The sequence below is a fragment of the Palaemon carinicauda genome, chromosome 2, assembly GCF_036898095.1.
Source record: "Palaemon carinicauda isolate YSFRI2023 chromosome 2, ASM3689809v2, whole genome shotgun sequence".
NCBI classification, from domain to species: domain Eukaryota; kingdom Metazoa; phylum Arthropoda; class Malacostraca; order Decapoda; family Palaemonidae; genus Palaemon; species Palaemon carinicauda.
Window position 1 is genome coordinate 5,388,463 of NC_090726.1, and position 21,977 is coordinate 5,410,439.

The following is a 21,977-nucleotide window of genomic DNA, read 5'->3' on the forward strand; positions in this document are numbered from 1 at the left end:
AAGGAATTATGTACCATATTGCTACTTTTCAAAGGATTCGTGTACCATATTGCTACTTTTCAAAGGATTCGTGTACCATATTGCTACTTTGCAAAGGAATCAAGTACAGTACCGTATTGCTACTTTTCAAAGGAATCATGTATCATATTGTTACTTTTCAAAGGAATCAAGTAGTGTACCGTATTGCAACTTTTCAAAGGAATCAAGTACAGTATCGTATTGCTATTGCTACTTTTCAAAGGAATCATGTACCGTTTTGCTACTTTTCAAAGGAATCATGTACCATATTGCTACTTTGCAAAGGAATCATGTACCATATTGCTACTTTGCAAAGGAATCAAATACCGTATTGCTTCTTTTCAGAGGAATCAAGTACTATATTGCTACTTTTCAAAGGACTCATGCACTGTATTGCTACTTTTCAAAGGAATCGTGTACCATATTGCTACTTTGCAAGGGAATCAAATACCGTGTTGCTACTTTTCAAAGGAATCAAGTACTATATTGCTACTTTTCAAGGGACTCATGCACCGTATTGATACTTTTCTAAGGAATCATGTACCATATTGCTACTTTTCAAAAGTATCATGTACCGTCTTGCTACTTTTCTAATTAATCAAGCACAGTATTGCTACTTTTCAAAGGAATCAAGTACTGTATTGCTACTTTTCAAAGGAATCATGTACCATATTTCTACTTTCCAAAGGAATCAAATACCATATTGCTACTTTTCAATGGAATCAAGTACTGTATTGCTACTTTTAAAAAGACTCATGCACCGTATTGCTACTTTTTAAAGGAATCATGTACCATATTCCTACTTTGCAAAGGAATCAAATACCGTATTGCTACTTTTCAAAGGAATCAAGTACTATATTGCTACTTTTCAAAGGACTCATGCACCGTATTGCTACTTTTCAAAGGAATCCAGTACCATATTGCTAAATTTCAAATGAAGCAAGTACTGTATTATAAGATATTTTTATTGCTGTGTGTGCGAGTTTTAATCTGTGTTTTTGCTCTATAATATCCTCTTGCTAGTGTACACAACTCGTTATAAATGACAATCAAATCTTTATGCATACACACAGATTCAACCCTTCCCACCCCCACCCCCCTGCTTTCCTAACTACAATCTGCTGGTTTGGCAATTTGTTGGAGAGAGTGGTTGCTGAGTGTACCTCTCTGAGTACCCCCAGACTCACCAGAATATGACTATTCCATCTCCCTCCGGAGCGTAGCAGATAAGTATATATATATATATATATATATATATATATATATATAGAGAGAGAGAGAGAGAGAGAGAGAGAGAGAGAGAGAGAGAGAGAGAGAGAGAGGGGGGGGGGGCTTGCACTTTATTAGAATGTAAGATTCTAGAAGCTTGTTGTTCTAGATCATACATACTGTATATATAAATGTTTGTTTACTTTGAATGCTAACAACAGCAAAAACAATATTAAAGATAATTTTAACAATGATAAAGACGATAATCACCTCTTTTAATGTTACTAGTGTTGCTTCTTTTGCTTCTGTCGTGTTTTTCGTGAATGAATAAAGATGAAATAATATCGTGTTTGGGGGAAAATGTCTTATTGCAGATGCCAGGGGAAATGTGACTTCCCAAATTATCAATATTTTAACTAACAAATGAAAAAGGTACCGAAGCGGTCGCTGATTTATTTCTAAGCCAGGACTCTTTATCTTACAATTTCCCTCATCTGGGATAAAAAAAAAATAGCCTTAGGCTCCCTACAGTACTACTGCCCACGATAGTAAAAATCTACCAGGTTCATTGTTCTCACCTTTGGAGTATAGATTGATAGATTACTTTGGAGTTTTATAGCATCCTGACATCTAAGGGTCATTGTTATGAATAAAGAATAAAATAAAGTTCAGTTTTAAACAATAAAAGCAAAGAGGTCCTTATAAAAGTGAAATAGCTTTCAGAAGACCTGGAGCACAACGAATATGTTGGGTGATGGTTTTAGTCTTCCATGTCTGCTGTAAGTTTTGAAATTGATGTGGATATGAATGAGGAAACATTAATCTCTCCATATAGGATTCGAACATACTCACGTAAAGTTAAAATAAGGAATCCATTAAAATTATCTTCCATACTACAACTAACTGACTTTAGTTCTTCCGTTACTTTATGACTTTCCCATCTGATTGGTTTAATACCACAAATGAAAGTACTATCTGAAAGTGACTAGTAATATCATTGTTGTTGTTGATATGGTTATTACTACTGTAATATCATCGTCTTCATCATTATCATCCACTAGGGACATTAACTCACGACAGATCACGTTTGAAAGCTGATTATATTGTTCACAGAAACACGAATTAGAACTTATGAAGCAGAGAGGAAACTGTTCTCCACGGTGGAGGTGCTAGCTAAACCGGAGAGTCATTAGTCATGCCATTTTAAGGAGCCATGCGCCACTGCCCTCATTTCTCCTAATTATTTATCTAATTATTTTATATAAGTAGCTATTTATTCGTCTATCGATGCAATCGCTTTTATCCATGTTTTTCATCTACCTTTTTATGGTCTTCTTGTACCTACGCATTGGTTATCGGTTTTTGTTTTCATTTTTTACTTACAATTTTCTTCTTTTTTTTTACTTTCCTTTCCATTTAAGTCTGCTTCAGAGGATAATATTAAAATCGTTATTATTATCATTATTTTCATTATCATTGCTTAAATTTTTTATTATCATTCTTGCTATTGTTTGTATTAGAAGAACTAATTCCGTTATCTCGGGATTATGATTAGTAGTCGAAATTCATTTATCAATTTTACATGTTACCTCATTCCCACAGTTTGCATCCTATGAAAATGGTGATATTGATAATATCAAACACCAAGTTTATATTAACAAATTATTAACGGTTTATAATAAAGAAGAATTAGACTATTATATTTCCCTACCGTCCCTATCTATTTGCTATTCCTCTGTTAATTAAAGGAACAAAAAGCCTATAATCACACCCTATTATCAAGTTATCAACACATTATTTACCCCTCTTTAATCCACTCCCTATTTACGCTTTGTAATTTCTTGATTTAGAGAATCCGATTAACCCATTACATTAGAATGATTTACCATAAAATGAGCGTTAACTTATCTCCAGATGATGTACTCTGAAATCCTCGCCGAGAGTATTTGTGGGCGAAGGAGAATGCTTAGCTTATTAAGTGACGTCATGAAGCCTGACACGTGAGCCATTGCGTGACGATAATTAAGTTCCTTTTTGTGAGACACTACGCAGAATAAAAGAGATCGTATACACACACATACACACACACACACACACACACACACAAAGATAGACACTCTCACACATTTACATTTTCACACGCACTTAAACATACAAATGCAAACAAACATATATATATATATATATATATATATATATATATATATATATATATATATATATATCTGAGGGTTATAACGCGTGAAGGAGGAGACGATGAATGGAGAAGTGTTGCTTTCAAAGTTCAAGATAGAGACGACTGGCGAAATCTAACCGAGGCCCTTTGCGTCAATAGGCGTAGGAGGAGATGATGATGATGATGATGATATATATATATATATATATATATATATATATATATATATAAATTACGGTACTGGATTACCCAATCAAATATTATTATTATTATTATTATTATTATTATTATTATTATTATTATTATGATTAACATATTTTATTTTCATTGTATGATTTTTTAATGAATATGCTTATGAAGATCTACAGTAAAATCCGTTAACAAAAATCCTATACTTATACTTATATTTATTATTAGATAGATGAAAAGAGATATGAAAGGGCATCGTATCTCTGCACTTCAAATCTAAGCATGTCATTTGCACAAAAGAAAGAACTACAGGAATTGCAAAAGCCGATGATGCTAAATTAATCAAGCATGCAATTGACTATATACAAAGTACATTAATATTCACATCCTGATTTACTGTGCTCGACTTTCAAACGTAAGTTCAGGGTGATTACCAGATTGGCCATTTGTTTAAATAAATTTGTTGTGTTAACATGAAAAAATGATTAATGTTTTGAAAGATATTACTTCAACAGATGATGCAGTTAATGGTTTGAGTTATTAACTCTCGTTATTTTGCTCCCAGGTTGATTTATCACTTGTTAAAGCCACGCTGATTAGCTCTGAAATTGTTTTGAGCTTTTAATTTTGTGATGAATGGATCATGGTTTCCTGGTCTCACTAGTGAAACGTTTCTTTAAACAATGAATTCTAAGAAGGAAAAATCTAACAGGAAATAGAAAACAAAAAGGGAAGTTTTCATTTGACCTTTTTTCCTAAACTTATGGATTTAGATTTTGAATAGCCTCTTTAGCTTTAAAAAAAACTAGAGGAAATGAAATAAGGGAATAAGAATTTATCCTTCCAGAATTAATTATTTCAAAAAGAAGGCAGACATCTGTAGGTCCTGATTTCAAGCCACGCTCGTGCCTCTCTTTTTTTTTTTTCTTTTTATTAAAGAGTCAGTCCTTCTCCACCATAAAATTTAATAATGCGTATTAATCTTGAAGTTTAATTCCACCTATGATCAGATTGTGGAATTACCTTCTTAAACTGGTAGTCGAATTAGTAATTCTTCAGTTATTTTTTTTTATAGATTGACATAAGTATCATTGCATTGTTTATATTTGACATCTATTTAACGTTGTACGTAGTGTTGATTTTTTTTTAAACATTATTCCTTATTTATAGTTTATAAATTACTTCTCTATATCCTTTCTGCATTGGGCTACTTACCCTGTAGGAGCCCCTGGACTTGTAGTATTTTTAATTTCCAACTAAGGTTGTAGCTAGGCTTGTAATAATAATAATAATAATAATAATATGCAGAAATGTGTTTGACTATATATATATATATATATATATATATATATATATATATATATACTGTATATATATATATATATATATATATATATATATATATATATATATATATATATATATATATATATATATATATATATATATATACTGTATATATATATATATATATATATATATAAATATATATATATATATATATATATATATATATATATATATACATGTACAAGCATATCAGTCCTACATTATATTGGCCCTTCGACATCCCAGATCCCAAATTACTATAGACAAGGAGAAAACGAATCACTGAACGGAAAGAATTACGAAAACCATCAAATCCCAGATATAACGGAAGCGACACCAATACAGGAATGAATGGTTCTGAAATCACCAATTTCACCACGAATCAGTCTCGCCTCTCTTTTCTAATCATATTGTGAATTTATTTCCGCCCCGTGGGCAGTGTCGTTACGATAGCTCGAGTCTCGGATGGATATTACACATCTCTTCAATGTTCAATAGTTGTTCGCTACTTCCTCGGCCTAGGGCTTTTCGAGTACGTCAACTCGAAGTAGTATCTTCCACCTTTCACGATACGAAACAAATTTTCGACATCCAGTGTCATGTTGAATGTTACATGGCTAAAAATGCCTCCTACGAATCAAAGTACATCTTATACGACGCTTATAATACGTCTACTACGATCTAAAATACATCCTCCCTAACGCATGCATTGCTGTGCGCGACCCAAATTGTCTCTTCCACCGCTCAAAGTACATTATCAGCGATCCGCAGTGCGTCTTCCGCGTCCCAGATTTTGCGTCTTGTACGAGTCGAAGTGTGTCTTCCACGAATCGGTGATCTTTGCTTCAGTCATCCTATACTTAAGAGGAGAGGTCAATATCTTGCTATAAATCCGCGAAATTGACTCCCACGGAGAAACTATGGAATTAAGCCAGATGTCTGAGAATTTCGGAAAACATCTGAGAGAGTGGTCTTTTCGAGGGAGTTGCTTCTTCTTCTTCTTCTTCTTCTTCTTCTCCAGAACATCCTTTCTTCTTCTCCTTCTTCTTCTTCTTCTCCAGAACATCCTTTCTTCTTCTCCTTCTTCTTCTTCTTCTTCTCAAAAAAAACATCCTTTTTTTTCAAAGATTTAATCACTTCCAAGTGTCGCAACCTTAATCTATAACCGTGCTTACAGACACAGACAAATACGTGATTTACACGTGTTTCCCCTAGGTATTGGCAAGGTCCACTAAAAGACCTTGGGTATTGGTTACTCTAGAAAATGTTACCGTAATCTGGTCTCCAGCAAATATTTCGTGGGACGTTTATAAACATTTCGGCAATAACTTACTACAATTGAGCAGTCATCGGGTACGTAATTAAGTGCTTAAATCAAGAGAAGCACAAATCAATTTTCTTTAACCATGTTATTGACCTTTCCTTTCTCTAGAGGTGGTTATGCTATTCTTCCTGCTTACCTCTGGTATGTACACACACACACACACACACACACACACACACATATATATATATATATATATAGAGAGAGAGAGAGAGAGAGAGAGAGAGAGAGAGAGAGAGAGAGAGAGAGAGAGAGAGAGAGAGAGAGAGGCTACCTGTATGTATACAGTCTGCTTGCGTGTGTATATATATATATATATATATATATATATATATATATATATATATATATATATATATATATATATATATATATTACAAGCTAAGTTACAATCCAAGTTAGAAAAGCAGGATGATATAAGCCAATGGGCTCCAACAGGAAAAAGTAGCACAGTGAGGAAAGGAAACAAGGAAAAAAATAAATTAAAAGAGAAGTAATGAACAATCAAAATAAAATATTTTAGGAACAGTAACAATATCAAATTAAACCTTTCATATATGAACTGTAAAAAACTTCAAAAAAAGAAAAAAAAAAAGGCAGAGAAACAAGACAGAATAGTGTGCCCGAATGTACCCTCATGCAAGAGAACTCTATCCCAAGATAGTAGAAGACCATGGTACAGAGGCTATGGCACTACCCAACGCTAGAAAATAATTATTTTTGTTTGTGTCCTTCGCCTAGAAGAGCTGTATACCATAGCTGAAGAGTCTCTCCTACCCTTACAAAGAAGAAAGTAGCCACTGAACAATTGCATTGTATTAGTTAGCCCCTTAAACGAAGAAGAATTGTTTGGTAGTGTTTGTTGTCAGGTATATGAGGACGGGAGAATGTGGAAAGAACAGACGGGACTATTCGGTGCATGTGTAGGCAAAAGAAAAAGGAGCCGTAACCAGAGAGAATATCACACACTCACACACTCATATACATATATATATGTATATATGTATATATCTTCTAAAATTTGATGGTATTGTTTTAATGACTCTCCGTGTATCAATCCTATTAAAAATGTAGCTTTCATCCTAATGGTTTCCATACCACAGTAACAGCATTCTAATTTTTCCAGAAAACAATATGGCCATAGTCAGTTGGATCCTCATAGCAGCCTTCATCAATTTCGTGACCTCTGAATCTCCTCTGGACACTATGTTGGGTTCAGAGCTGGGTGGCAATAGGTGGAGCAAAGGATTCTCTTCGGTCTCTTCTGGAGAGAACGCCACTGCCGTCGGACACTCTAGAAGAGCTCGGCAGCTGATCGACTTCCCTGATGATGCTGTTTTCGAGGTTTACTTCAAGCTGGTCACGCCCTACTGGACCTACGGCAGCGTTAGTGAGTACGACTTGACTTTTGCTTGGAAAGAATTTTTTTTTTCTTTTTTTTTTTTTTCTTTTTTTTTTTAAGGTATTATTATGAGTGACAAACTGTTCGATTTTGCGAAGGGTATGCATTCATCCCAGTCGTCGTTTATGTATTCATTGCTTTCTTTAGCTACATTACGCAAAAACTACAGTACCGATTTTGACCAAACTTGATAGTCATGTTGGGTATGACCCATGGATGAATCTTCAATCTTTTGGATGAAGTACATCAAAGTACAAGTACTCAACAGTACTTTGAAAATAAACGCAATGTTAAGTAAAGGGCAAATATTAAAATGTAAATCAATGTCAGTTTTTAAAGCAATGAAAACTATCAATTATTTTTTGTGTGTATTTAGCACTGAAGAAATCTATTTCATATTTTCTTTATACTGTATATCAGCAAAATATGCACATTTCCATACTTCCTTGTCCGCCTTATTGTACGTCTTAACTGTAGTCTTCGCTTTTTTTTGGGGGGGGTATATATATATATATATATATATATATATATATATATATATATATATATATATATATATATATATATATATATATATATATATATACTGTATATATACATATATATATATATATATATATATATATATATATATATATACTGTATATATACATATATATATATATATATATATATATATATATATATATATATATATAATATCGTCAAGCATAAGTTATAAATTCCCCAATGTTAGATCCTAAGGTCTTGTAAGAAAGTTTGTAAAAACTTGAAAACTTAGGTCATAGAACCTTTGAAAACTTGAAAGTTAGCTCATAAAATCGTTTAAAACAGGTCGAATACTTTCAAACTACATGTAAATATCTTAACAGACAGATTGGATATTTTAGTGACAGGTTATGAATTTTTTTGAGGCAGAGATGGTAGAAGAGTTAAAAATTCTGTTGAAGATATGGAGAGGCTGATAGAAAATATATATAGTTTTCATAATTTTGAGGTCACTCAAAATTTGAGATCAGGAATGAATCAAGAAAATGCTTCCTCGAAGGTCAAGAAGGAAAGTAATAAATGGAACCATTTAGAAGAACCAAAAAACACAAAATTTAATCAAGTATGCTTCACACTCAATTTTTACATATATGTATTTCTACTTATTTATATTTGTGTATTTATATTGTTAAAATAATAAGAGCTTTATAGAGCTTTTCTCAATCGTTATTTAGGTGTAATTCCAGTGTGGCTTATAAAAATTAAACAAGATTGTCATGCCGAGTGAGAATATTCTCATGAATTCCCAATTACGTTTGTTATGCAAAACGAGCAAAACTGTCATTGTTCTTCTCAGGCAGTTCTTTGTATTTTTAAGACAAAGACGTATCTCAATAAGTGAACAAAGTCTTAGACACAGCTCTTTGTATTTCTACTACAAAAACATATCTCAATATGTGAACAAAGTCTTAGACACAGCTCTTTGTATTTCCACTACAAAGACATATCTCAATATGTGAACAAAGTCTTAGACACAGCGCTTTGTATTTCCACTACAAAGACAGATCTCAATACGTGAACGAAGTCCTAGGCTAATATAGAAACAATCCCACTTTTAAATTTCTCTCTTTCATCCTTTTTTTCGTTGTTACAGAGACCAGAGGCGACTATCGATTCGAGGTGACTTTCCAACTCCCAAACGAGCTCCGCAAGAAAAGGTCTTTGGCCACAGAGAGATCTAACATGTATGGGCTCTTGTCCGATTTCATGACGAAGTAAGTACAGCTCAACTGTATATGATAATACAGGTCTATATCCTATACAGAACTGTATGTATCATGTTATATGTCCATATCCAATACAGAACGCCCTAGAAGTATAAGCGTTATATCACAGGTACATATCCTATTCAGAACCTCCTTAGAAGTGTGTGTTATATTGCAGGTCTGTATCCAATATAGACTCCCTAGAAGTTTAAGCGTTATATTACAAGTCCATATCTTATACAGACCTCCTCAGAAATGTATATGTTCTGTAAGCAACTCTTCTATGAGATGAACACTCCAAGATCAAGTCATTGTTCTATAGACTTAGGCAGTGCCATAGCCTCTGTACTATGATCCCCCATCGTCTCGGGCTAGTTCTCTTGGTTAAGGGTACACTAAGACACACTATTGTTTCCTTGTTTCCTTTCCTCATTAGGCTATTTTCCCTGTTTGACACTTGGGCTTATACCATCCTGCTTTTCCAACTAGAATTGTAGCTTTAATAATAATAATAATAATAATAATAATAATAATAATAATAATAATAATAATATGGCCACATCCTGTTCAGAACTAAGCTTTTCTTGTAACTGAGATGTTTGAAATCACTAGGAAGATTGCATGATGTCAAGTACATCTGTGCTTTTATAATTACAGCATTTATTGCCTATAGCTGTCCACACACTGCATATTTGGTTGAATCAAGTACATTTAGGTCTGCCCCAATCTTTCTGCCTCCTACTCTTTTTTTACTTTTAATTTTTCAATCCCCCAGCCCACAGCAACATATCATCAACATCATCTCCTCCTATTGATGCAAAAGGCCTCGGTTATATTTCGCCAGTCGTCTCTATCTTCAATACTTCCCCATTCATCATCTCCTACTTCGAGCTTCATAGTCCTCAACCATGTAGGCCTGTGTCTTCCAACTCTTCTAGTACCTTGTGGAGCCCACCTGAACGTTTGATGAACTAATCTCTCGTGGGGAGTGCTAAGAGCATGCCCAAATCATCTCCATCTACCGCTCATCATGATCACATCAACATATGACACTCGAGTAATCTCTCTTATAGTTTCATTTTTAATCCTGTCCTGCCATTTACTCCCAATATCCTTCTGAGGGCTTTGTTCTCAAATCTACTAAATCTATTGAAGATTGTTTCATTGTCATACCATGACTCATGTCCATAGAGTAACACCGATCTCACTAAACTGATAAATAGTCTGATTTTTATATGTAATTTCAGTCGATTTGATTGCCAAATTTTACTTAACCTAGCCTTGGTCGGATTTGCTTTTTTTAATCTTTCACTAAACTCTAATTCTAAAGACCCTGTATTAGAGATCATAATTCCTAAATACTTAAATGATTCTATCTCATTAATCCTTTCTCCTTCCAATGATATTTCATCTTCCATTGCATACTCTGTTCTCATCATCTCTGTCTTTCTTCTATTTATCTTCAGCCCAACCTCGTGTGATATTTCACGCATTCTGGTAAGCAAGCATTGCAATTTCTGTGGTGTTCTGCTAACAAGGACAGCATCATTAGCATACTCTAGGTCTCCTAAATTCCTATCACCAATCCAGTCCAATCCTTCTCCACCATCTTTGTTCTACACATTACAAAATAACATAAGGAGGATAAACAACATAGGTGACAACACATTCCCTTGGAGTACTCCACTGTTCACTAGAAATAAATTTGATAAGACTCCATTAACATTAACTTTGCTCTTACAAGGCTCACGAACAGACTTAAACAAATTTACATATTTAAGAGGAATTCCATAATAAAGCAGGACTCTCCACAAAATTGGCCAGTGCACACTATCAAAGGCTTTTTCCTTGTCCACAAATGCCATCAAAAGTGGATCTCTATATTCTATGCATTGCTGTATAACGTCTCAAAATGAAAATTTGGTCAGTGCAACTTCTACCTTTTCTAAAACCTGCTTGTTCATCTCTCAAATTTTCATCAATCTTTTTTTCCAGTCTTTAAAATAAGCATTCTATATATTTTCATAACAACTGACGTAAGTGTTATACCTCTGTAACTATTGTATTCAGTCAGGTCCCCCCCCCCTTTTTTTTTCTTTTTAACACTCCTAAATCCTATTCATCAGGCTTTTCCTCCTCATGCCACATTCTACAAAATAATCTTGTGAGTAGTCTGGGAGTCACTTCATTTTCGGCCAGTATCATCTTGGCAATTATTCCATCGTATCGAGGGGATTTCCATCTCTTTAGTTTTTTTTAGGATAGCTTCGACTTCAAGCACACTGAATCCATTCATGGGCACATCAATGTCTTTATCAGCTTAAGGTATATTAATCAAATCATTTCCTTCGTATCTCCTATTCATAGCCTCACTAAAGTGTTCCATACAACGTTGTCTTTCTTCATCTTTTGTTGCTATAACAGAGCCATCTCTCTTTTTGATGGGTATATGCTTCTTCTTTGCCCCAGTCGAGATTTCATTAATAATTATATGAGCAATTCTTCACCAATTCTGATATATGTGCTTAATATCACACTATTCTTCATTAATTGTCTGTTCTTCGTCTCTTAAAGTCTCTAAGAATGCAAGTCGATTCCTACATTCAATTGCAAATGCTTCTCTGTGCTCTTCTTCTAAAAGCTTAGTTGTATTAAACCTCCTAGGGATTCTATCCATCTTTCTGTTGGGTGCTTTCAGTTTTAATTTAAGTGTGGCAATGAAGAGCTGGTGATCACTACCAATATCTGCACCTCTAATACATCTCTCAGAGTCCTCCTTCTCTCTTTATCAATGGCAATGGGATCTATCTGATTTTTGTAATTGCCACATGGTGAAGTCCATGTATAATTGCGGATGAAAAAGAGTACCTCCAAAGACAACAAATACAGAAGATAATCTGAAAACTTACTATTTCTCTTACAGAGCCGGAATGGATGGAGACACGTGTGTCTTGCGAGCTGTCTGTGAAATAGGAGAGTCGCCCTTGGATGAATATGGCCTCTTTGGTGAATTCGTTAATCTCATCTTTGCGTAAGTTTGTGTTTGTTGTTTCTATAGGCCAGATCTAAATTGTTGATTTTGTTAGACAGCGAAGCATTTGCTGATACAGATGCGGCTTGTAATATTAAATTTTGTTGGAAACCTTGTGGTTGGCTCAGCTGAAAGATGCACTACACTAATATGTTTATGGTATCCAACATTTTCAAAGAAATTTTATCACAACATAAGTTTTTTTTTCTATGTCTGTACAAAATTTAATTCACGTAGGCTCATTTTTTTAAGACAAATCGGTTATGCGAACACTAGCATTTACGTCTTAAATTATGCCTTCAATTTTACGGTTCAATCGTCATGCAGATGGGTTTATATATATATATATATATATATATATATATATATATATATATATATATATATATATATATATATATATATATATAATATATATATATATATATATATATATATATATATATATATATATATATATATATAAACCATAAGCATCGTTTTCCAATCAAAATAAAGTGTAGTGTGGTAGACTATTGAGAATGTCCCTGACTGCCAATCTGTTGAACTGGGGTTCGAGACCGCCCAAGCTCTATAGTTTCTTGTAGTGTTGGCAGCCTCACCATCCTTGTGAGCCAAGGATGGGTGGGTGTTTGTGGGGAGTGCATACGTCTACCTGTTGAGTCATCAGCAGCCATTGCCTAGCCCTCCCTGTTCCTAACTTGATGGGGATGGGTCTAGAGTACCGATCATATTGTTATTGTTATTGGCCAAGCTACAACCCTAGCTGGAAAAGCATGATGCTATAAGCCCAAGGGCTCCAACAGAAAAAAAAAATAACCCAGTGAAGAAAGGAAACAAGGAAATATACAAGAGAAGTAATGAACAATTGAAATATATTTCAAGAGCAGTGACAACATTAAAATAGATCGTTCACAAAATAATTATAAAAAGAGACTCATTTCAGCCTGTTCAACATAACATTCTCTGCAAGTTTGAACTTATGGTCAGTCTCTCTGGAATTGTCATTGTCCCTCGCCTCTGCCATTTATGTGCGACCTTTAAATCGTCTAAACTAACCTGCCAGTTCTATCTCCTCCAGGCCAGGCTTCCGGCCAGACGCCAACCATCACAGAGACGAGATCCAAGCGGAGGAATACGGAAGAAGCTTCGGCAACTGTTGGTCTGCATTCCCCGACTGTCCTGTGTCTCTCAGACAGATGCTCTACGATTTCTTCATAACCAATTCCGATGGGGAAATTTAAGGAAAACTATGGTTTGCATTTGTGATTTGGAATTTCTATAGGGAAAGAGAGGCAATTATTTATTTTTATTATTTATTTTCGGTGTAATAGTTTTTCCTTATGCAAAAGGGGAATTGTTTTGGTTGGTCAGGGATCTGACCTATTTTGATGGGGTCAGAAACTTACGATAACTGCACAGGTAAACAAAGGTGACCTCTGGTTCTGAATTAAATTTGTTAGTTTAATTCTTACAAGAGAAAAATATCATGTTGGTGAATAATCCAACTGATTTTTGTATATGCAGTCAAATTCTAAAGTCTGTTAGCATTCACATGCCATTGTTTTCCTATCTATTTGCGTTAAGCATACAGTTTACTTACGTAATAGATTCACTAACACATAATTTAAATAAAATTTGAAATTGTGTAGCATTAACAGGAGAATATTTATATTAAAGAAGTTTCCTAAAGGTTAACCCTTTATCAATAAGAAATACATGATATGTTGACATAGTAATTTTGAATATCATCAAGGTATTCATGTTTGTCATTTACATCAATTTATATGTTTTCAATGTTTGAAGCTATACAATCTTATTTCGATACGAGTAGGTGCATTTCACAACACAGATCCTTAAGAGTATTCAATGTCCTCTTATAATTTATTTTTACTGAAATGCACTAGACCTACCCCTTGGCTGTCTTCAGCCTATAGAACTAGTCTCATGCTTGAAAACCAAAGAGAATTAGTTAGACCTATTCTAAACATGAATAGTTGTTTTCCAAGGCATTTGAAAGTTTATTTTATATTTAATAACGGATATGTTTAAAAATTCCTTCACACGTTATTGTTATCATTATCACCTAGGAAAATAGTCGAAAATTGAGTCTTCCTCACAATTATCATTAGTATAATAATAATAACAACAATAATAATAATAATAATAATAATAATAATAATAATAATAATAATAATAATAATAATACAACCCTAGTTGGATAAGAAGAATCTATGCCCAAGATTCCAACAGGTAAATAATATCCCAGCGAGGAAAGGAAATAAATAAACTATAAGAGAATTAATGAATATGAAATATCTTTTGATGAGTAACAACGTTAAAAGAGATCTTTCATACATAAACTAAGAATAGAGTCATGTCAGTATTTTCAACAGAAAAACATTTCTCGTAAATGTTGTTGATTACGATTTTATAGCTTTCCAAAAATGTTTATTGTTGTAACTAGAGATATACTGCTTGTGTACAAACAATGTCTAGTTTGAGGTGCTGCCGCCAGATTGTGCTTTCTCACAAGGGCAACCATCTTGATTGATCTACGAAGCGCGCGGATTGAATTATCGCTCGGTGAATCTTGTGAAATGTTTTCTTACAGATATCAAAACTATGCTTCCTGTAACAAACGATTTTCCTCTAAAAGAATTGTTCGCTTTCTGAGTTATCATCAATTCAATTCACTATATACAGTTTCTGTCAAAATGTATCATGTGTTTAGCCTATTGTCGTAATTTATAAGTACATTGACCATTAAAATGCTAATATATAGTTTATTGATTGCTTTATCGCCTTTCCTCACTAGGCTATTTTACTTAGTTAACCCCTTGTGGTTATAGCATCCTACTTCTCCAGCTTGGGTTGTAGCTGAGGAATTATACTAATAATGATAACATAATTTCGTGCGCACACCAGACTTTTCAATATGGCCGGCCGAAGTAACACTCTCCGCTAGGATACACCACTCTACGTAATATAGCTCAGTGGTTTCTATCGTTAGTTTTCATCTGTTTTTATTAATATCGTCAAGTCTACTGTATCTGTTAAAATTATTTTACCTTGCCAATTTTAATCCATCGTTTAATAATGATATCTTTCTTGTAATCCCAATAATAAACTCCAAGAATAGGCCTACCTTTTGCAAATTGTGACGACTTCATTGTCTGCAAGGTTTTGTTACTTTTTTTTTCATCATATACGAAACTATAATCGGTTCATCATAACGTACAGGAAATCATTTCTCAATTTTCTGTGTCACCTTCCATCTCTCTCTCTCTCTCTCTCTCTCTCTCTCTCTCTCTCTCTCTCTCTCTCTCTCTCTCTCTCTCTCAGGAACTACATCTACGTGTTCAATTCTAAGAAAGCAATAAAGAGTTTTTTTATTATTATTATTCTTTTTAAGCTTGAATAATACATTCGAAGGCATTAACTTGTTCGTAACGTTTCAGCTCACCCCTTTAGTCCTCCTATACTATGTTTCATGCAATATCTACTGAATTGTTTACTTACAATAGACACGGGGGTATAAATGTATAATTCAGAGTGTGTTCGAAGTGTATTTATCCATAAAATAAACATTATTTATTGATAATTTATTGTTAGTGCTTATATTGTTGTTTTCTAATGTATCCAGTTTTATTTTTCAAATAAAATTTCTGGAAAATCCACAATCCGATTTTATTCCCCTTTCAAGTGCAAAGGATATTATGTGTCGATAAGATACACAACTGAACAATGTTAGTTCAACGTTTCAACCATAGAATGTAAGAATCGCCCTACAGCTTCTTGCTAATAAGAACAAAGCTTTGGAAAATCTTTCTGTCCTATGCCAAAAAGGAAAAGAAATCTTGGCATAAAATTCGCCACGGAAGATTAAACAATACGAAATGTACTGCAATATATATGGCTGTAATCCCGCAGTGTTGCCTATGGATGATGAAGGTGTCCCCAGATCACATTGTCACCGAGTACTACATTCGCTCAGGTCAGCGTTCCTTCCAAGGTTCTCTCTGGTGACTTTTTATGGATTTTACGTAACGCACAGATCAGTGGCGAAAGTAAATGTAAAATTTGTGGCGGCCATCTTGAATTTCATTTGACGGATAGAGAGAGCCATTCCATGATGTTTTAAATATGTTTATTATTCTTTAATTGGTACATTTCACACTCAATTTATGGTTCTTTGTTAATCATACATAATTATTGGCAATGATGTGTCAAATCAGTTGATCCAGTTATCATCCATAGGTACTCGTTGGTCTATGGTACTCGCAAATACCAAATCCATGTCGTATAGGGGTAATTACCTAAGTAAATAATCAAATTACTATAATTTAAGTATAAATTAGATGCCCTTGCGTGGATCAAACACTTAAGAAAGAATACGCATGGGAAACTCAAATTAAAGTAGAAAATAGAAAACGAAATTTTATTCAGACCACCAAATTACAGTAGTGGGTAGAAATTTACCAGTACTGCTATTATATTTTACGTTCTTTAGAATATGGAATTAGGAATAAATGTCATTAAAAAGAATTGATTTAAAGTTATGTTATAGAATGTTGGAATTCGTCGAGAATTGACGGCCCAGATGATACATGATCCGAGCGGTGAGTCAAGGCCACCTGATCCTTACATATCTTGGGGTACGATGATACCATCTCGGGTACTCTATCATGCGGGCTTGAGTCAGACTTTTAACCAACCTTTCCACCAATTGGTTTATTATCTTATTAAGGATGGAGAAGTACCAGCCCAATGAGTCAAACTGGCTACTTCGGATATGGCTCCCCCAAAATGGCAGCCTACCATTTTAATTTGGTATGTCCCAGCAAATCATTCATATCTTGTGAAAAAAAAAGCTTGTTAGATAAAATTCCTTAATTTTGGAATATTTTTGTTTAAGGATTGATGCAGGTAAAATTTTTTATCTAATAATTCAATATATCGTAAAGCTTGCCAGAAAAAAAGGTGTTGAACAACGATCATGATAATTGCAAATACTACTGTTATTACTATTACTACTACTACTACTACCAGTACCGTGTAAATAAAACATACACATTTATACTTTGACGGTTGGATTTTAATTTTCAATCCTAGCAACGTCATAAAAGAAAGAAAAAAACACGTGGAAGTAACGTACAACGTTCATTTAAGAAGTTTCATATCAAGAATGATAACATATTTACATTGGATAAATAATTAATAAACAATATTGCATGGTGCTTTGCTAAACATCACCATGAAAGAAAATGAGATTTTATTTCCCTTTTCTAAATACCAATTAGTCTTGATTATCCTTGCCTTGGTCTTCCCAATTACAGAAAATAGGAAAAGATTATATAGACCTTAATAAGAATGATTTTTTTTTTTGTGATTTAGCATTAACACCCTGAAATAATTACCTAATAACCTTAGCCTTAAGTTTGTTTTTTTTTTTTTTTACACCAACGTCGAACATTCTGGTTTATATCTCCGGGTATAGCCATAGTGATCGCTACAGTGCTACGCATTCTCATTTCAGAGGGTAGATGTGTCACCATGTTTGGCCACCCGGTACCCTAGGTCTAAACCAAGGCCAATACAAACTGCCACTCTTGGCCTCGGGTCCACCGTTCCCTTGAACTGTATGATTACAGAAGTCTTCCTGGTGTACAGTGAGAGTTGTCAGTATTGATGGCCTTCAAGTCAAACTAGATTGTAAAGTTGTTTTAAGATGTCGCGTATCTTTAGTTTTTAATATATCTTCCTCTATTAATATATATGTATATATATATATATATATATATATATATATATATATATATATATATATATATATATATATATATATATATATATATACATGAACATGTGTGTGCGTTTGTTGTCATTTGCTTAGGTCTAGCAATGTGTATTCATTGCGTCATACCTCTCATGCTTGTATGCTAATGATTATGACATTGAAACTAATGATATGTGCAACTCATCACATATTATCGGAAACTGTTACGAAGCCTATTGCAAAAGGCAACCTTTAAACTGAGATAAGGTTCAACAATATCTGTCACGTGGAAAAAAAATGTAGTTGGTAAACACTCAAGATATTTTCAGAATTATGATGTCAGGACGGTCTTTTCAAACTCATGAATGTTAGTAAGTGTTGATACGAAATATGCGATAGGCAAATTAATCAGAAAGCGTAAATAAGATAGAATTACACACACACACACATCAGCAGATCTATTACTCCATGGAAGTCATTAAATGCATTTAACACACACACTCTCTCTCTCTCTCTCTCTCTCTCTCTCTCTCTCTCTCTCTCTCTCTCTCTCTCTCTCTCTCTCTCTCTCTCTCTCTCTCTCTCTCTCTCTCTCTCTCTCTCTCTCTCTGGGAATATATTGAATTACAAGGTCTATTAGTTATGATTCTATACTAACAAATATAATGGGCCAGTTCGAATCTCTGGCGAAAATGGAGTAGCACGAACACGTCATCATGAACCCAGTTTTTATACCGTTATTTAAAATTTAAAAATAGACGAAGAAGTAAGTCTACAACGTAAAATCGGTTTTTATCGAGCATTCGTCTACTTTGCCTTTTTATGCATAATCATTAGGTCTATAATAAAATCATTCTTTTATAAACATAAAACATCCCCTGATATGAAATCAAATTAACAATGCACTTTCTCATTTTAAAACCTTTGTCAGGGTATCGAAGAAAACAACGACTTATTTCTTGTTTAAGGTCATGTATAATGTTAACATTCCATTTGCCAATGATGTTATCCAATGTATCTTATCAATTTTATCTATATTTCTTTACGTCAGTTAGCTAGTTACCCATATCACACATGAGGTAATAATGGAAAATAGAAAATGTATTCAAGAATTGCCAAGGCATGTGCTTCATAAACACTTATTTGTAAACGGTATTCCCAAACTAAATTACTTTTATATAGTAAAACAATCACATCAACCACGTAACAATTGTAAATCCCTAATGAATACGAACGCTGTCATAAGGTTATATTCAAAATACCGTATTAAAATCGGGTCACACAATCAGCATTTGCGGCCTTTACATTAGTTTATGTAATTCAAAACATTGAATCTCATCAAATTCGACATTTTGTTTTTTCTATCTCATATAATCTATACATTTTGGCGAGATCCAATGCACATTTTTATCCTACAGTATGAGATGTTTGTCAAGTATATCATACTTACGTCGTCGTGAGTAGCATTTCAAATCTAAGGGTTACAATATAGAATAAGTTAGCCATCCAAGCTAGCAGCACATCTGAGGAAATAGACCTATAATTTCTTTACCTCTATGACTTGCGTAAGCATTACAGTTCAGATGTTTTATTTTAGTTGGCGATTTTTTTCTCTTATTATAGCATTTTAAAACCAAAATTTCCACATTCTAGATATAGATTTTCATTAAAATGGAGACATATCAAGGTCAAAACTTATTAAAGTCTGAGATTTTTACCACCAAAGCCTCTTAAAACTTAAATGTTCACAATAATTATAAAATTTTAAACATCCATGCGTGTTAAAATGGAAAACGGGCAGAGCAATAACTTGTCTAAATTTAAGATTTTTTTCTATTACAACGCTTTAAAACTTAATATTCTACATTTTGAGCATCAATATTTACAAAAATTGAAAATTAGGAAGACCAAAACGAAGAAAATTAGAATGTCATATACAAGAAAACACAATAGTTTCCCGTTAAAATCTATTAGCAATAATCATATGTTGTCGTTTTCTGTGAAGAGAGAAGAAGAAGAAGAAGACCCCGAAGACGAGAGAGAACACCGCCATTGCTGACGATAGTAGCTTCTTATCAGTGAGCCTTTGTCAAACTGTTCCATCATATCCTCTACAGAATGTCCGACAAGAAAGGTCTGTATCTAGCAGTTTTGTAGCCCATAATCTTGTGAATTGTTTAAATAATACGGAGAGGAAGCTTATTGACGACTGGTAATAAATGTAAAAGCTGTGGAAGCATTTTGGTCTTCCATCGTCTTGTTACATTTATTTTACCGTATTATTTATCTTCGTGGTCCTTCTGTGTATCGTTTATTGTATATTTGCGTATGTAATTTGAGAGTCAAAAGTCCCCAGGTGCTGTATTGAGACACTTGTCAAAAGGATCGATACAATTAAGGATAAAATGCCATTTTCTTCCCAGTGCGCAAAAGATAAATTTTGCGGATTTTTTGATTATTTTCATTTCTGGATTTTCAAAACGGACGGGCAGGTGGTATTTTCTTATGGAAATCGGATTTCCTAGTGGATTTTGGGGATTTATTCGTTGCCCAAACAGGATTTAACTGGAATGGAGATTTGAATGAATTCGACGTTTTAATAAATGAGGAACATCAAATGGAAGATGAAATTTCCATTTTGTTTTCCAAGTTTTTCGATTTCGATTTTGAAATTTCACCATAAATCATGATTAAAATAGGTTTCGAATATAATTGAAAGGGAGATTTGAATTGATTCGAAATTTTGATAAATGAGGAACTTACAAAATGAAGGTGGAATTTCCATTTTGTTTCCAATCTCCACTTTCGATTTTATGATATTGAAAATTCGCAATTATATTATTAAGATTTTCAGGTAATTACGATCTTATCCTTTCAATTCTTGATTGTTTTTGATGCCGTAATTTTTTTCTTTATTTCGAAACATTTCTCCTCCTTTGGTTATAATGGCCACCCAACGAAATCTTGCATAATGCTAAGGCCTGTGGTCACCCTGGAGCCTAGGTTTGCTCTGCAACTTAGGGTAGTGTTATCTGTTGGGGAAAATTAAATAGTCTGCCTTTGTTTCCAAGCCTAGGGTTCGTCCAGACCCTGTAGCCTTGTATAGCACCTTGATGCCATGGAATCCAAAAATTTAAAATACAGTTGCCCAAATAACAGAATTATATATATATTTTTTAAATTAGGAAACCACCTTAAAATCTTTTGAAAATTGAAATTAAGGTTGTAGCCTATTTTGCATTTTTTTTATTAGGCCTCTGGTATGCTTTGCCTATTCGGTTAAAGTCATCTGCTTGCAATAATTTTATCTAGATGGTACAGGTTGTGTGCTGGCTCATCTATATTGAAGCTATTTTACCTAATATTTGGAAAAAAAACCAAAACCAACAAAGATAGAGTAAGATGTGCAGACAATCTTATTAGTTTATCTAGGGCAGCACATCTTATCGTATGAGAATTTGTTGGCCAAAGCCTTCAGCTGAGGGTATTTGAAAGTTAAACTGGGGTTACTTTAGTAGGCTATACCTGAAAATGATGCAAGATATTCACAATTGTAGGTATACTGTAGTTTGTTCTGCAGCTACATGTAAGTCTGGGGGTACACGTATCTAAGTTTAGGGCCGATGAGACGTGACTTCTTTTAATCTATATTACAGTTACAGATGCTATTATGCACCTGTATGCAGCCTATTAAGTAAGACTTTGTCTATCCTACATTTAAGCAATGTACTATACCAAGTGAGCAGATTATTTATCTGTATTTATC

General features: G+C 33.8%; 2 protein-coding genes across 6 annotated transcripts in view; both read left to right on the forward strand.

Annotated features, from left to right (window-relative positions):
* The first annotated feature begins 7,370 nt into the window (after positions 1–7,370).
* Positions 7,371–16,072, forward strand: LOC137614995 (uncharacterized). Its single transcript, XM_068344633.1, has 4 exons — positions 7,371–7,635; positions 9,290–9,410; positions 12,325–12,432; positions 13,514–16,072. The coding sequence occupies exons 1-4, from the start codon at positions 7,380–7,382 to the stop codon at positions 13,674–13,676; spliced, it is 648 nt and encodes a 215-aa protein (XP_068200734.1). The 5' UTR covers positions 7,371–7,379; the 3' UTR covers positions 13,677–16,072.
* A 4,124-nt stretch (positions 16,073–20,196) lies between these two features.
* The window catches only part of LOC137623113 (DAZ-associated protein 2-like), a 40,620-nt gene continuing 38,839 nt past the window's right edge, over positions 20,197–21,977 (forward strand). For 4 of the 5 annotated variants that reach the window (XM_068353783.1, XM_068353792.1, XM_068353808.1 and 1 more), the window contains exon 1: positions 20,224–20,345. In XM_068353783.1, the coding sequence (XP_068209884.1) occupies positions 20,330–20,345 (16 nt within the window). In that variant the 5' untranslated portion in view covers positions 20,224–20,329. Of the gene's footprint in view, positions 20,346–21,977 lie in introns of all 5 variants that reach the window. The other variant, XM_068353800.1, reaches the window with a different exon arrangement.

Excerpts from the sequence above, each read along its gene's own strand:
- LOC137614995 (XM_068344633.1), top strand. The coding sequence starts at position 7,380 with ATGGCCATAGTCAGTTGGATCCTCATAGCAGCCTTCATCAATTTCGTG. Across the intron at positions 9,411-12,324 it reads TTGTCCGATTTCATGACGAA|AGCCGGAATGGATGGAGACA; the intron begins GTAAGTACAGCT and ends TTTCTCTTACAG. Across the intron at positions 12,433-13,513 it reads TTCGTTAATCTCATCTTTGC|GCCAGGCTTCCGGCCAGACG; the intron begins GTAAGTTTGTGT and ends TATCTCCTCCAG.